Source organism: Antechinus flavipes, chromosome 4 (assembly GCF_016432865.1).
Source record: "Antechinus flavipes isolate AdamAnt ecotype Samford, QLD, Australia chromosome 4, AdamAnt_v2, whole genome shotgun sequence".
Classification (NCBI taxonomy): domain Eukaryota; kingdom Metazoa; phylum Chordata; class Mammalia; order Dasyuromorphia; family Dasyuridae; genus Antechinus; species Antechinus flavipes.
The window spans coordinates 193,686,562-193,704,596 of record NC_067401.1 but is presented as its reverse complement, the minus strand read 5'-3'; the positions used below and the strand labels follow the sequence as shown (position 1 = coordinate 193,704,596).

At 36.5% G+C, this 18,035-nt stretch overlaps 1 protein-coding gene across 1 annotated transcript in view; it reads right to left on the bottom strand.

The window, feature by feature from the left end:
• Positions 1-5,427: 5,427 nt before the first annotated feature.
• Positions 5,428-18,035, bottom strand: part of SNRPC (small nuclear ribonucleoprotein polypeptide C) — a 31,983-nt gene continuing 19,375 nt past the window's right edge. Inside the window, exons 5-6 of the mRNA XM_051996443.1 lie at positions 7,212-7,316; positions 5,428-5,777 (exon numbers count right to left, since the gene is read on the bottom strand). Coding sequence (XP_051852403.1) covers positions 5,653-5,777; positions 7,212-7,316 — 230 coding nt within the window. The 3' untranslated portion in view covers positions 5,428-5,652. The remainder of the gene's footprint in view (positions 5,778-7,211; positions 7,317-18,035) is intronic.

Genomic DNA, 18,035 nt, shown 5'->3' with positions numbered 1-18,035 from the left:
CTCAAGGCCATCTAGTTCTAAGTATATCTTGAACAAAAATTCCAAAGACACCATAGTCAATAAATGATAATCTAACATTTGTGCAAAGACTTTCACTACTTCTTGGGGGGGAATTTGGGAGGTAGCCAGCTTGGAAAGGAGAGGGATATGAGAAGCTTTATAAAGATAAAGTTTTTCTCACAAAAAAATTAGAATAAACATATTCTCCTTTAGCCTCTTAGATTCCAGTGGAAAAAGAAAAAGGAAGAGAGGGGAAGAAAAAGATTAGAAGAGATAAATAGTCAAACCTGAACCAGTGTGGTTCAGTGGGGAAAAAAAAAATCCATGGATTTGGGGTCATAAGAGCCTAAATACCACCTTTGTCAACCACTTCCTGTATGACTTTGGGTAAGCTACTCCAATTGTTTGGGCCTCTGTACCTCAGTTGCATAATGAGGGGGTTGAACTAGATGGCCTGTAAAGTTCCTTCCAGTCTGAAATCTGTGAACCCTTGCCTACAGTTCTTTTCACAAGGCAAGAGAATGGATAAACAAAACAATCTTCAGCTCCATGAGAGCAAGGACTGCTTCATTTAACTTAAGAATCCCTAGCCAATCAGCATACAGAGTAGGCACTTAACCTATTATGGGGGGGGAAGAGGGTGACAAGGAGTAGAAAGTAAGAGATTAGCAGGACGACACACAAAGGGGACTCTAAATACTGGGAAAGGATGAAATGACAGAAGGGCCTCTTAGTAGCCTTTCAGAAGATGGAAAAGGAAAAACAGAAACCTAAATAGATTTGCAAACTTTTTATGAGGTCATTCTATCAAGGGTACAGAGAACACTCCCCTTGTGGTTATCAAAAGGGTCCATAGTCTCCAAGGTGAAAATTCTGTGCATCCTGTAAGTAAAGAAGAAAAAGTTGAAGAGAAAAGAGACCAGCCCCATCCAGTTGTTAGGAAATATAATGCTGCACAGTCACCAGCACTGTTTCTCAAAACACTGAAGGCCTAGATCCTTGGGAGTAATAGTGCTATCTAGCCCTCCATCTGGAGGGCCTCATAGAAGGCATCCACTCTCAGTTTACACCATAACAGCATAAGTAGTTGCTTGGAGCCATGATCTGGGTCAGATGTGGAGAACCAACTTTCCAGTGACCTTGGGTTGGAAGTGATTTCTCAAACTGAACTTTTGGGTGAGGAAGGGTCTAAATAATAGCTAACATTTATGTAGAGGAGCTGGGTGGCATAGTGGGTGTGAGTTAAAATCCAATCTTAGACATATTCGTTCTGTAATCCTGGGCAAAATCCCTTAAACTTGTTTGTCTTGGTTTCCTTATCTGTAAAATGAATTGGAGAAAATATAACCATGCTAGTATCTTTGTCAAGAAAACCCCAAATGAGGTCACAAAGAGTTGGATTTCACTGAAAATACTATTGCCAGGCAGTGATAAATCTCTACAATGATTACCCAAATATATTCTGGAAACAACCCAGAAAGGAAAGTGCTATTATCCCCATTCTACAGACAGGAACTGAGGCAAACTTAGGTTGTCAATTTGAGTCCATTAATTAATTCCAGCAGAAGCTATCAGTGAGAGAGATCAGAAAACCCTCTAAGCATTGTAAACCACGGAAAAGGCCATGGGCCTTCATGTCATTGTCCTTTGGTGGAGGCCAGCCACAAATAACAGCCACATCAGACCTTGGAATGGCTGCCCAGTAAGGTGCCCGGCCCTATATGAGGCAGGTGCCCGGCCCCATATGAGGCAGGAGCCTGCCCAATCTGGGCCAGGACTTCCCAGGTCCCGGAGTACCCTGAAGTTGGAAGTACACTCTATGTACTCTGTCCACGGGGTTGGCCTTAAGCGCAGATCAGTTCCAGCACCTGGGTCACAAGGAAGAAGGTAGGACAAGAATAGGAAGCGGGGCAGGAATAGGGCAGGAATAGGACAAGTTGAGGAAGGGCTGTGCATGTTGGTGATGAGGAGAGGGCAGGAGAAGAGAGGAGGAAGAAAGAGAAGAAAAGCTAGCCAAAGTTACACACTTAGTGGTATGTTAAGAGCAGCAGCCCCTGAGTCGGGGTTACGTAGAGAAGGCCAGGGGCCCGAGGGCAGGTGGCCTCCGCCAGCAGCAGAATGCTCTAGTACAGGGAAAGTCCCCACAACTCTTCCGATGGAAAGCTTCTCCCGCAATGCACCCCCTCCTCAAGGGACCTGACATGTTCCCTTAAAGGGACCACTGGCTCTATGACCCTAATCACCTTCCTTGGTATATCTGGTGTGATCCTTGGTAGCCTCCTTTTGGGATAGGGTCCCGGCAACATCACCATGGAGATGATTCTCGGTAGTCACCGCAGTGAACATTCTTAGGCCAGTGGGAGAGCTGGGGAGCTCTGTGCATTGGCAACAGTACATACAATACACTGGCAAACGTGCAGAGGTAGAATTGGAAGAGAAGATACTAGAATCAGAGAGACCAAGTAAGCCAGGTTATTGCATTAGTCCAAAGTGGTGACTCTCTGCAATGTTGTGAAGGGAGGATAGCTAAGACGGAGACTGGTAAGGTCTTGCAGCAACTATAAAGTTAAGGATACAGGCAATCTAGCACATAAAATTTAAAAATTTTTGCATAAAAAAAAATCAGTGCAGCTAAAATTAGAAAAAATTATCTGGAATGACTAATTAAAAGATTCTAACAAGGCAGGTTCAAAAGAAGAAATACAAGTTATCAAGTGCCATATGAAGGAAAACCCCAATCACTAATAAGAAAAATCCATTTTAGACAACTCCCTCATTTCACTTTACATTGTTGTTAAGAGACATTACATGGGTACAACCAGTCCAGAAAGAAAGCCAGAAATCTCTAACCTGACACAACAGCAATATTACTGACATATATCCCCCAAAAGTCAAGGATATGACAGTTCATGGTTCCATAAACAATCTTTTTTCTTGTATTTTTTATATATTAAAATATATTTTTATTGAATTTTATAAGAAGTAGTAAACAACTTTTTAAAGAAAACCAAGGGAGAGAATATCCAGGAGTACCAACACTATTGTCAAAAGCTACAAAGAAATTAGAGGGCAGAAAACAGAAAAACCGCTATCACATTTAGCAACTGAGATCATTGATAATTTTGGAGGAAGCAATTTCAGTGGAGTGGTAAAATCAGAAGTCAGATTGCAAGGGTTAAGAGTGGGAGATGAAGAAGTGGAGGCAAAGCCTTTAAATGACTTTTTGTAGAGTTTAGTTATGAAAGGGAGAAAACATACAGCATGAAAATGCAAGGCACCGAGGGTGAAGAGATTTTTAAATTGGAGAGACTTGGGTGTTTATGTAGTAGATTCACGGAGACTAAAAACTCAAAGGGATGGGAAATGGGAAGTCAGGATCCTAGGGGAGATGGGAGGAGTTCATACCAAAGGCAGCAGAGTAGCCCTGTGAAAAAGTAGATCTACTTCTTCCTCAGAAACAGAAAGCAAAGGAGAGTAAAGGATTATGTAGGAGTTTTGAGGGAAAGAAGAGAGGAAGGGCTCCAGAATATAGCTTCTATTTTCTCCAAAAGAAAAAAAAAGTAGAAAACAAGGTTTTATGCTGAAAAGCATCAGATTGTAGGATGTTTGTTGAGGGAACAAAGATTTATATACCAAGATTCACTGAAACAGGGAACTCAACTTTTTCTAAAAAGTAAATAATTCATTATACATGAAACTACCAAAATAACAATTTAAGAAATTTAGCTCATTTCCCCACTTATTTTCATTTTTAAAAACAAAATACAGCCAATATGACCAATAGTCTTCTCTGATTGTATCAACATTAAGAAAAAATTAGACTCTGGAAGGGTCTCGTGACAAAAGTATTGGAAATCAAATGTTTCTCTCACAAAGAGATAAAAAAATTTAAGACAGTAGGAAACAAGAAATAATTCACCATGAAATTTAAGAAGGAAAACTACTGAGTGCTATTGGTAATTATTATTATCTTTTTTGTTTAGACAACTGGTTTTCTTTACCTAACAGTACCTCTTCAAAATAATTGAGTTTAAAAGAAAGCGTATATTGCATATTTTCATAAGTAGGATAGTGACTTTAGATTTTTATGTAAAAATCACTGAGAAAAATCTAAAAGGATCTAAAGCAGAACAAAGAGAATAATATACACAATAACTCAGTAATGTAAATGAACACAATATTTATTCAAGAAAAATTGGAAAAAATATAATGATCAATATTTCTTCCCAATGACTATTAAAACATTTTCTAGGTACAAGGGAGGAATGTTACATGTTCTATCCTTCCCAAGTGCTATACCAAATAGTTTTACTTAATTGCTTTTTCTAAAGGACGGTACTATTGGGCAAAGGGTTCTACTGGAAAGTGATTGCTGTGTAAAATGCAGTAATAAACATTTTTTTAAAAGATTGTTAAAATACTATTGTGCTACAAGGAGCCATCATTCTGTAGCAGTAATTTCAATGGCAACTTCGGATGACGAGGGTTCTGATTCTCATTGCTAAGAATACAAACATAGCTCCTTGCCTGCTGTTCCTTTGGCTTGATTTCAGGCTTTTCTCTAGCAAGCATGCTCTCTTTCCAGGATAGAGAGGTGGTGGCAACATTCTAAAGAAGATGATACTGTATCAACTGGCATCAAAGAATCAATTTCATTTCTTAAAAATATTTTTATTGCTATCTTTTGTTTTTACATCATCTTCATTTCCAATCATGAAGCACCCTGCTCTCTTACCCAGTGAGTGAGCTGTTTGAATTGTTTCTCGTAATAGAGAATAAAAACAAGAATAAATATTTGAAGGGTTTCTGACAGTACATGCAACATCCCACAACTATAATCCCTTTTCTGGGCAAAAAATGGAGGAAAGCAAATTCTCTGAGGGCAAGATTGATTTTTAATATTATGCGGATGTTCATTTTTTGTTCTTTCTTTTTATCATGTATTTTGTTTTAAGTTTTAAGTTTTAAGTTATCATGTATTTTGTTTTCTTGGTTCTGCTTAGTTGTATCATTTTCTTTCAATTTTAATTCCTAGAAATATGAAGGGAAAAAAAAGCAGGAGAATTCTGATCATTTCTACTACATACCATGCAGCATTCATCCCTACTCCAACTTGAAAAGCAGCAATATTACACACTTAATTCTACACATGAAGTGATGTCAATGGGACCTGATAAAGAAAGTGTGTTTTTATTTATTCTTTGAGTCAATAAAAGGCCTACAAGTGCTAGATTTACAAAGCATATAATACATAAGGAACTTTTGTCTACGGGGCAGTCCCCTAGGAAAATGTTCTGCAGCTAAGGGATAAGAATCTAAGGGGGGGAAATACAATGAAATGCGAATATGAACTAAACACTGAAGTTAGAGAGTCACATATGGAATTCTTCATCTTGCAGCAACAAAATTCATTGAAAAAAAACCCTCTATAGCTAAAACAGTCAATACTTTTTATTTTTACACATCACAATATAAATGTAAGCTGCATTTCTGTCCAACTGCTCCCTTTCAAACGGTTTCTTCTTTGACAGAAGTGAGAGCAAGTCTTCCTTGCCATGCTGTTGGGAAACACCCCAGAGGTGCAGCACCATGGTGTTTGGGTGGAGTAGAACAAGGAATAAAAAAATGACATGAATAGATTTCCCTTTATTCTTATCTGTCTGGGCGGGTCATTCCTGGTCGAGTGGGCACCATCATAGGCCGAGCAGGAGGTCTCATCATTGGAGGTCCAGGCATCATAGGCATATGGCCTCCCATGGGAGGCCTCATCCCAGGAGCTACAAAAACAAAAGTACATTAAGAAGTAGTCACTTATGAGAGCCAATCTAGATCGCTATTTACTCTCTTTCACTATTTACTCTTGTTCAGCTGTTACATGTTTAAAAAGCATACTTGGAGGAAATGTGCAAAATCATCCTGTCTTTAAATCATGGATGACCCAATGATAGGGCAAACCTAATAACGGTCTGCTTTGGGGAAAAAACCTGTCTCCTTTTAAGAAGGCACCAGTGATGATAGTTCTCCAAATTACCTTCATTTTCCTCACACTGGGGAAATGCACAGTTAAGTCACATCAACTCTTTAAAGTCTGTAGGATCTCATGTAACCAGAGGCTATTTCACTGTCATGAATGTGAACAGAAAACAGCAGTTAATTCGGGCACCAAAGGTTAGTGTGAAATTTGAGGGAAACAGTGAATATAAGTCATGATAAGAACTAATTAATACTAATATACAGCTCATGGCCATACAAGAGACTATGATATAATAAATTCTTTGGCAATTTTAACCAATAAAGTTTATAAAATGTTCTATCATTATACAAACTAAACAAATTAGCATGAATTATACTGTCCTAAGGCTTGACTATAAAATCGAAAGAATACAAAAGAAATGGGTAATGGGCAAGAATTTTGGTATGTATAATTTATCCAATGGTGTACTAAAGTTGCCAAAAGTCATGATTTTAGAAAGTCCGTATGGTATAACTGGAAGTGCATTGGACTTAAAGAGTCCAAAGACCCACATTCAGGTAACAACTTGGCCACGCTGGCTATGTAATCCAGAATAAGGCAATGTGACTGTCCCTCAGGTTCCTCACCTATAAAAGGGAACATGCCCAGAATACCTACTTCATTAGACGGTTATGATGAAAAGTGCTTTTTATATCTTAAAGCACTAGATAAATGTGAACTGTTTTGTTGAGACTATGTATTAATTACATATTGTAGCAATGATAAGTATGAGAACTAGATGAAAAATGATCCTTCAATGTCACTGCCTATAAATGATTTGATCTTTAATCAGCAAGTGGCCTGGTCTCCTTAGTTGACGAGAACTGATGAGTTATATCGAAAAGCTACTCCAAATTGCAGTAACCAAGTTGGTTGTACAAATAATTGTCTATACATCCTTAATAAAATACATCCATAGTCTTATTGCAAATAGGGTCAGAAATTGAGGAGGAAGAATGGAAGGAGGATGTGTTGAAGAATCTAGAAAAGAAGTCAGAACCAGGTTATAGTGTTGCTTTATTTGTAATGAAAGCATAGTCATTTGGCACCTTCCTACCTACACTGAGAATCATCAAGCAACAAACTTCATTACTTCTTTATAAATAAGATTCATTAGAAATTATTTCACTAGAAAGAAAATGGCAAACTAAGATTCCTATTTAATTTTCTTGGGGGAACAAGAGAGTTTCAAACTTACCAGGTCCCACAGGCATCATTCCAGGAGGAGGGGGGCCCATCATAGGCATCATAGGGGGCCCTCCCATATGTGGTGCTGGCATCATACCAGGTCGAGGAGGTCCCGCTGAAAGAAAGCATTCATCCTGGGGTTAGAGGTGTTAACATATATAAAATGTGCACTTCTAAGCCTACAGGCAAATAAAACAGGTTCTTATTATTTTTTCCAATAGTATTTTATTTTTCCAAATACTGTTTTTCTAAAGATAGTTTTCAACATTCATTTTGGTAAACTTTTGTGTTCTAAATTTTTCTCTCTCCCCAAGACAGCAAGAAATCTAATATTCATTTTTTTAAAAGGGAAAAACACACGAGAAAGAAAAAATCAAACAAACAATAAGGTGAAAATACTATATTCTTCGATCCACATTCAGTCTTCATAGTTCTCTCTGGATATGGATGGCCTTTTCCATCCAAAGTCTATTGGAATTGTCTTACATCACCATATTGTAGAGAAGAGCTAAGTCTATCACAATTGATCATCAGATAATCTTGTTATTGTGTACAGTTTTCTCTTGGTTCTACTCATTTCATTCAGCATCAGTTCATGTTCTTATAAACATACTAATATTCTTCAACAAAGGCCTATTACAGTTTTTCTCCACTGCTTTACAACAGTATGCTATAAAACTCATAGTTACACGGCTAAACACATGAAATGGCCAATTTACATACAAAGGCCTGACTCAAGTTAAATCCTTTTCAGATCAACATTCTCCAAGGGAATTTTATTCAAAGAAAGCAATGGTAACTTTTACAGAATTCAAGAGCTGAAGAGGAATTAAAGAAAATAGTATTTCTAAATTAAGAAAAATTATTTTAAGATACTCTTTAAAAGGCAGTATTTCTTAAATACATTAAAAATTCCACGCAGAATTTTACTTTAGTCAGGTTTAGACTCTTAAAATCTTACTGTATCATTCACTCAATATAGCCTAAAAAGTTCTTATATTGTATTTCTTGACAATCTCACCTGCTCATTTTCTAGCCTTCATCATTCTTGATTTATAATTTCCAGAAATGGCATAGATACTTTTCTTTACTCTACTTTCAATACTTTTAAGTTAATGCTGTCTCCCTAGGAGACTTTCCCATTTATTATAACTTGTGTACAGACAGCTCTTTGCACTGTCTCCTCTTTTAGACAGTGAATTCTTTGTAAGCAGGGAGTTTTATTTTTTATTTTATTTTTTTTGGGGGGGCTGGTTTGTTGTTGTTGTTGTTTTGAAGGGTTTTTTGGCCTTTCTTTGTATACCCAGTGCTTATTGTACTGTGTGCACATAATACTTAGTAAATTTTTGTTAATAGAATGTTCCCCCCACACACCCTGAGGCAAGTGGGGTTACGTGACTTGCCCAGGATCACACAGCTATGAAGTGTTAAGTGTCTGAGGCCACATTTGAACTCAGGTCCTCCTGACTTCAGGGCTGGTGCTCTATCCACTGCACCACTTACCTGCCCTGTTAATAGAATATTTTCAGTAACTATATATAATGTCAAGATGTTAGGACATAATTCTGTTTTTCAGAGCCAAGGTCCAGCAAACAAGCTGTGTCCTGAGCATGACATAACAACAATCCTTTGTACTTATCTCCTGGATGATCTTTGAGAAGCAAAATCCCAGAATTATTTTAAGCCCTGCTATAAATCAAAACCGTAACTTTGTTGCTGTTATCTCTCAATGTCAGGGCTACAATTCACTATGTAGCCAAAGATATAAGTATTTAGATCAGCCTATACTAAAGCTGGGTTTTCTCTTCCCTCCCCTCCATCTCTACTCCCTATTGGGGAGGGTGTGTTTAATAAGGACACAAGTGTCCTTGATTTTAAGTAATTTCTCTCACTTTGAAATTAAACTTTTATTTGATTCCTGACTCACCAGTCTCTAGCCTAATTTGTTCAAGTCACACACTCATAGGTTAGAAGTTGGTTCCATCCAGTTAACATTAATTGGTATTAGAAGAAAGATTGGATATGGAACTGGATCATTGGACTCTACAGTACTAGTGGGAACAGACTAGGTACAACCAGAGATTTATTTTTTTGGAGTCCAACCACCTCCTCGTCTGCTGAGTCCTCTGCCCTTGTTCCTCCTCCAATCTCTGAGTTATCCATTTTTTGTGAGGAAAACTCTAGGGTCCTTTGGTAATCCAACTAGTCTCAGGTCTCTGGTAAGAACAGCCTTTCTATACACTCTGTTCCTCTAACCAACTCTTCTTGCCTGCTCCATTTTGCTCTACTTACCACAGGCCATGAGGTTACCTGTTTTGTTTAGTTCTCCTTCAGACTAAGAGAGTGTTGGCTCCATGCCTTTGTTGAACTGGTTAAATTAGAATTGTAATTGTATATTTTGTAAAATTTCTTTGTGTCTATGTCTTGTCATTTTGTATGTGTATCTTTTGTAAAATATAAAATGTCTGTGTTACGAGTAAGATTATGTTACCTTGAAAGATTTAAAATGCAGCTAACCAGAAAAATTTCTAAGGTTGTAGTCAGAGAGCTTAGAACACTGGAAAGGATTAATGAACTTTCATAGTTGAAGCAGTTATCCCAGTAAGCGAGACTAATTCCCATGTTAGGGTTTTCTTAGGAGATTAGGTAAGAGGGAAAAAGTGATATAATCAAAATTTGTAGAATTACTAAAAACATCTTAGCAGATTCAGGAGTTTGAAGAGTAATCATTTTAACATTGCAGGGGAGAACTTCTGAGATTCGAAACTTACTCCCTTCTGAAATATCTTAGTAAATTTTGGAGTACTGCTCTGTAGAATTTGTTTTAAGGAAAAATAAAGATTAAATTTTATAAAAGTTAAAAATGACTGGCGAGATTAATAGCTTCACCATTTGGAACTATGCCCAAAAAGTTATCAAACTGTGCATACCCTTTGATTCAGCAGTGTTACTACTGGGCTTATATTCCAAAGAGATATTAAAGAAGGGAAAGGAACTTGTATGTGCAAAACTGTTTGTGGCAGCCCTTTTCATAGTGGCTAGAAAGTGCAAATTGAATAGATGCCCATTCATTCCATGGAGAATGGATAAATAAGTTGTGGTATATGAATATTATGGATTATTATTGTTCTGTAAGAAATGACCAGCAGGATGAATACAAAGAAGCTTGGAAAGACTTAATGAACTGATGCTAAGTGAAATGAGCAGAATCAGGAGATCATTATATACTTCAACAACAACACTATATGATGATCATCTGATGGAAGTGAATTTCTTTAGCAATGAGAGGATCCAATTCAGTTCCAACTGATCAGTGATGAACAGAACCAGCTACACCCTACACAGGAAAAGGACACTGAGAAATGAATGTGGACTGTTTCCATTTTTGTTTTTCTTTGCAGGTTATTTTTACCTTTCTAAATTCGATTTTTCTTGTGCAACAAGAGAACTGTATAAATATATACACATGTATTTAAGATAAATTTTAACATGTTTAACATGTATGAGACTGCCTGCTATCTAGGGGAGGGGTTGGAGGGAAGAAGGGAAAAGTTGGAACAGAAGTGATTGCAAGGGACAATGTTGAAAAATTACCCATGCATATGTTCTGTCAATAAAAAGCTATAATAAATAAAAAAGGGGAAAAAAAGATTAACAGCTTCATTCTAGGGTGATGAAGGAAGGCAGATAGTTTGGAAGTCATCCAAAAATGAAGAAAGGTAAAAAAAATCAGGTAAATGATTTGTACCTCATGGCAATGTCTGACCATGAAAAGAGAAAAGATTGTTTAAACCAAAAAAGACTCCTGTGATTTCTTCAAGTCAAGAGACCCTCTCCCTGTTAATCTGTCCCATCCCAGATCAGACTCCCAAATGTGTGTTGGAAAAATGCTGGAAAATTGTGGGGAAATTTGAACTACATTCTGTCCCTCCAGTCTTTCAATTCATTACCCAGGGCCCACTTGGTGATGGGAGGAGTTGGTAAAAAACCAGCAGCTACAATAAAGGCCCCTAATTGGCAACGATACCAATGGCTGCATGCCTCTGGGCATCCTTCAGCCCACCCCTCTAGGCAGGCCTGGGGCATCATCCTGGTACAGTACATTCTGCCCAGCAGTACTTGGCCCCACAGCCACAGCTTTGGGGGGCATTAGGCCCCATTGCCAGCCCTTTGCCCTGCCACCCGGAACTACCACCAATGGGAAGGTCCTGACACTAGCCATCCCAAGTCCTAGGATTTCTATGGAATTTTTTTCCATTTCACTAATTTTTTTTTTTTAGTGAGTTATTTTCTTTTTCCAATTCGCAAATTCTGTTTCCCTGCACTTCTTGGGAGTTTTTTACCTTTTCCAATTCACATTTCAGGAAGTTGTTTTCTTTTTCCACTTTATCAAATTTTTCTTTTAGTGAGTTATGTGCCTTTTCTGTATTCTCTTGCATAGCTTCTCTTTCCTTTCCCCATTTCTCTTCTAGCTCTCTTTTAAGGTTTTTAATAGTCTCCTCTAGGAGAGCCTTTTGTATTGGGGACCAACAATTGTCTGGAGACTGTCTGCTATTAGTCTCTTCAGGGTTGAAAATCTGTTCTTTCTGTATAGAAACTATCAATTGTTCTTTTGATTTTTTTACTCATTTTGTTAAAGCCTGTAAGGTCTGCCTTCAGAGCCAGGAGGTTACCAGCTTCCTCTGCAGAGCAGTGAAAGGTGTATGGGTGGGTAGCTGTCCTGCCAGCCGGCTACAAAAAGCAGCGAGGTACTGGAGTGCTCTGGGAAAGAGTTCCTCACCCAGGAGTAACTCAGACCTGCAGGGCCAACCTGGGAAAGTTCCCTTTCCTGGCGAGCTTCCAAATTGACTTCTGCTGGTAAGTTGTAGTACTTCTAATCTTCATGAATTTAAGCAGTGAAGAGCTATTTTTGAGGCTGGATTAAATAGTTGGTTATGAGGATAATGAGAGGAGCTTAGAGAGTCGTGTGTGCCTTCTCCACCATCTTGGCTCCCTATCCCAAGTCCTAGGATTTCCATTCTGCAGCTAGTGCCCTCTGCTATAGCTTACAAAAAAAGTCAGTGTCTCCAGTGGAGGCCCAGACCATTGTAGGCTCTACCCAGCTGCTTCTTAGTTAAGTCCTGATGCCTCTTGGCAGTAGCAATATGAAATATGAGGGTCAGCTAGACTCTGTCCTTAGTAAGCCCACCTCTCTGTTCTGGTTGCAGAAATAGATTAGTTGTGCAATATTAGGCAAGTTATCTTAACTCTGTTTACCCCAGTTTCCTGATCTGTAAAGAGAAACATAATAACGGCACCTATTTCCTAAGGTTATTGTAAGATCAAAATAATGACTGTAAAGTGCAGTCACACAGTGACTGGCACGTGCTTAAGAACTATATTATTATTTCTTTAATTAAAAGTACTTGTTCCATACATGATAACTCTAAAGTGGTTTTAAGATACAACAGATTAATAATAGTGACTTTTTATAGGGATAATATGGAAATACAATTGACTGTTTTTACTTCTAAATTCTCTTATATTATAAAATCTGAGAGACCACTGTAACAAAAATGCTGTTAAACAAAAAAAATTTTCCTTTTTAAATTGGATGATGTTAAACGTGAATTAGGCTTTTAAAAAGACGTGATTAAAAACAGATTTTTGAAAACTTAAATATTTAATGAGGTATATTTTGTTGTAGAGCAGATAATAATATATAATAACTTTTCATTTGAAATTCTTGCCTATTATGAAAGTATATAGGGTGGTTTAAAAGTGTAGCTTCAGTGTGTTAATGATAAGTCAACTATCACGTAATTGTGTATGTCTAAAACCCCAGATATGGATAATTTTAATTTATGAGTAAAAGATAAATTAAATATTAACTGTTAGGGAAACATCAGAAAAGATATCTAAGCCCTAAGTTACAATTAGTGAAATTTTGCTATTTAAGGTAAAAATTACCTGAATTGTCTTGAAGTCAATAGTATAAAATGGCATGTGTTAACTGCTAATGGTGGATATTTGTGTCTGGGAAAAGTTTTGCGGATGACCTAGGTAGGATCCTCCTGATTCTATTTTTTTTGCTGAAAAGGAAAATTCCCACCTACTAAATCCTGGGCCCTGCTTTTAACATCCTGTGACTACATAATTGACCATCAGATATGACTCATGCCTGGAATCAAATAGTTCTTCTCCCTCTTTTGACATATGACATTGTTATGACTATATCCCTTCTTTTCCTTTTATAGCAAATTTCTATAATCAAGAAGTTTTTTAAGTACAATATTAAATCTATTAAATAATATATTGATACAGAAACATCTCCAAATTACTATAATAGAATACAAGTATGAACATTTCAAAATTTTAACCTATATCAAATTAGAATGTAGGGATAATATCATCCTAAAGGAGAAATGACAAAACAAAATAATAAGACAAAGATGTAATATAAAAGTTTTCTAAATAAATATAATAATAAATTTTGACAAAAGCAACAGGAGTAATCTTTTCTCTAAAAACTATATGTATATAATTGACTTTCAAAATTTACCTATCATGGAAATTCAGGCCTTGAGTATGTTTTGGCAATAAATTCTGAAAATAGGATTTTACATATCAATTATGTTGATAATGGCAATAAAGTATCTAATAATTTTAAAGGCTCATTTTGCAGTTTAGACTCATGAATATTTAAAATATTCTTATATCAGGTACAGAATTAGGTAAGAATAAGTTTCAAAAGTGAAGAACCCAATTTAAATGATATTAACAAAATTATTTAGGAACCTCTAGTTTTGAAACCAGAGAAGCAGAACCTCTTTTAAAACTGCCCTAAGGATAAATATAATGTCCAAGGAAAGATATCCACAAATCATATCTAACTACATAGTTCATTTGGAACTCGAAATGTGCTGGTTAAATGGATACTGGGAATGGGTACTAGGATATGAGGAAATTTGATGTTAATTAATATTGGTGATGATTATTCTACTGCTTTGGTCTTTCAAGATGTGTATGTTTAAATTTTTTTGGTTACCTTGGTGACATAAATCTCCCTTCTCAAAACTACTCTGTTGTGAGTCCTCTAAGTAGTTTGATCTGTCCTTGATATAATGTAATTATGCAATTATGAGAACTGTGAGAAAAATTTTATTTCATTGTTTGGACCTAGCCCTATGTGGCTAGGAAACTGGATCATCTTTATGTACTGTTTAAAGACTCTTAATTAAGGACCTATTGTTAATCCTAACTCAGATTCAAAGATTGATACAAGGAACTTTCTCTAAAGGCCCCTACTAGGTCCTTCTGACTACTCCCACAGCTGCCAAACTTGTGGATGTGTCCTCCTGGACACATATAAAGAAAGCCCCTGCTTCTAAATGGTTGGTAGAACCCTCTAAGAACCTCAAGGTTCATCTAGTATAGATCCAAAAGCAGCTGATATCCAGATGACATAGCTATTCCAAGATTCCAGATGAGAGCTAAGTATATGTTTTAATTTTTTTCTTCTTTCCTTTTGTTATGTGTCCAGCCACCAACGTCTTGATTCCAGTGTGTTAGTATTGTCTTTCACTATATTTCCTCCCCTTTTCTGCTTGCAAGCAAATAATGATTAGCAATGATATCTGGGACACAGTTTCCCAATAGATCCCTTCAAGAAACTGACTTCCAAGAATAAAATTGCTTATCTGGCCCAACTGGCCTCTTGGGGTATCTTGGTTTACACCTGCCTCTCCTTTACTGGCTAGAGAGATAGGTATTCTTTCAAACCTCCTACCTTTGGTCAAAAGGGGAAAATGTCAAGATATTAGGAAATACCCTGTTTTCCAGAACTAAGGTCCAGCAAACAAGCTGTGCCCTGAGTTTGGCATAACAACAGTCCTTTGCGCTTATCTCCTGGATGATCTCAGCCACAGCAAAATCCCAGAACTGTTTAAATCCTGCTATAAATCAAATTTGATATTTTATTTTATTTTATTTAATAATAACTTTATATTGACAGAATCCATGCCAGGGTAATTTTTTTTTTTACAACATTATCCCTTGCACTCGTTTCTGTTCCGATTTTTCCCCTCCCTCCCTCCATCCCCTGCCCTAGATGGCAAGCAGTCCTATATATGTTAGATATGTTGCAGTATATCCTAGATACAATATATGTTTGCAGAACCGAACAGTTCTCTTGTTGCACAGGGAGAATTGGATTCAGAAGGTAAAAATAACCCGGGAAGAAAAACAAAGATGCAGATAGTTCACATTCGTTTCCCAGTGTTCTTTCTTTGGGTGTAGCTGCTTCTGTCCATCATTTATCAATTGAAATTCAGTTAGGTCTCTTTGTCAAAGAAGTCCACTTCCATCAGAATACATCCTCATATAATATCGTTGTCGAAGTGTATAATGATCTCCTGGTTCTGCTCATTTCACTTAGCATCAGTTCATGTAAGTCTTGCCAAGCCCTCTCTGTATTCATTCTGTTGGTCATTTTTTACAGAACAATAATATTCCATAACATTCATATACCACAATTTACCCAGCCATATAAATCAAATTTATCACATTATTACTGTTATCTCTCATTGCTCACTCTGTAGTCATAAGTATAAGTATTGAGATCTGCCTACACTAAAGTTGGGTCCCCTTTTCCTCCATGAGGGGTGAAGCTCCAACACACATGTCCTTGCCATTTCCCTCCCTTTGTAATTAAACTTCTCCTTGATTCCTGACTAGTCTGCTCTATTTAGTTCCAGCCCCTCCCAGGTGAAGAGGCTGGTTCCATTCAGTTCACAATAGAAAGTCTATCAGAAAGTACTCCCAAGGTGATGCAGCAGAGTTCCAGATTTCAAACAATATTACAAAGTGGTAATCATCAAAACAATCTGGTACTGGCTAAGAAATAGAGTAGTAGATCAATAGTTAGTATGAGCCAAATATATTAGGTGCACAATGCACAGCAGTAAATGACCATAGTAACCTAGTGTTTTAGGTTAAGAACTAAGCCGTTTGACAAAAACCACTGGGAAAACTGGAAAGCAATTTGGCAGAAACTAAGCACAGACCAACATTTCTACACAACTCCCAACACACGATATATCAAGATAAAATCAAAATGGATACATGATTTATATATAAAGGGATTATGAGAAAACGTACCTTTCAGCTCAGTTCTATGGATGAGAAGAGTTTATGACCACATATTACAGGAAGTAAAATAAATAATTTTGATTACATGAAATTAAAACACAAACTAAACCAAAATAGCCAAAATTAGAAGGAAAACAGAAAACTGGGTGGGCGGAGGGTATTTTACAGTTAGTATCTCTGATAGAGGCCATATTCCTCAACTACAAAGGGATATAAAAAATAAAAACCATTTCCCAGTTAATAAATGGATAAAGGATATGAACAAGGAGTTTGCAGAAGAAATCAAAGTTATCAATTGTCATATAAAAAAATGTTCTAAATCACTACTGATTAGAAAAATGCAAATTAAAACAACTCTGAAGTACCAACTCCTATCTATCAGATTGGCTAACATGACACAAAAGAAAAACGGACAAATGCTGGAAATAATGCAGAAAAATTGGGATACTAATTCACTGTTGATGCAGTTTAAACTAATCTAATCTTTCTGGAGAACAATTTGAAACTATGCCTAAAGAGCTATAAAAGTGTGCATACCCTTGGACCTAAAAATTATTATAACTATTATGTCTGTTGTTCCAAAATAATGAAAAAAAATGGGAAATGAACATACTGTACAAAAATATTTATAGCAAATCTTTTTGTGGTGTAAGAATGGAAATCAAAGGAATATCCATCAATTGGGAATGGTTGAACAAGTTGTAGTATGTGATTATGATGGAATATTATTCTACTATAATAAATGGCAAGCAGAAAAAACCTGTGAAGATATATGAACTAATGCCAAATGAAGTGAGCAGAATCAGAATAGTGTACATGCTTACAATATTGCAAGGATGATTAACTGTGAAAGTCATAGCTACTCTGATCAAGACAATGACGCAACACAATTTCAAAGGATCCATGATGAAAGATGCTATAATATGGAAATAGGTTTTTCATGACTTCACACATATAAGTTGTTTTCTAAAAAGAGGAGGGGAAAGAGAGAAGGAAGGAATTTGGAGCTCAAAATTTCTTAAAATGAGTGTTAACATTTTATATGTAATTAGGAAAGTTAACAAATAAAAATGGTTTTAAAAATACTCCCACTTGTGTGTAGATCATTGTCGCTGATTTTATCTAGGACATTAATGTTTGTGAAGCATTTTATATACACTATCTCATTTAATCCTCACAACAATTATCTCTATGAGGTAGATCTTAAAATATTATCCCAACTTATAGATAGGATAGCTTGCCTCCGAACCAGAAATCCTTGTAGTTCAAATGCCAACTCTGTGACCTTGGACAAGTCACTTAAAACTAGCATTTTTCTAAGATGATAAATTATAGAGGTGATACTCTATATGAATAGAAGAACTTTGCTTCCCCAAGAACTCCTTATATCCATGAAATCAAAGGTTCAGTACCTATCCCTATTCTATCATTGTTTTAATCATTTGTCAACTGATAGGGACCCCCTCTGTTTATTATTCTTTGCTATAATAAAAAAAGTAATTATAAATATTTTTGTACTGATGAGTCCTTTTCCTTTTTTTGTAGAAACTTTTCAATTTTATATAATCAAAATTGCCCATTTTATCTTCCAAGATCCTCTCTATCCTCAGTATAATTATAAACTCTTCCTCTATCCATAATTGCAAAAGATGTTTTCTCCCTTGCTCCTCTAATTCGTTTATAATGTGACCATTTATACCTAGGT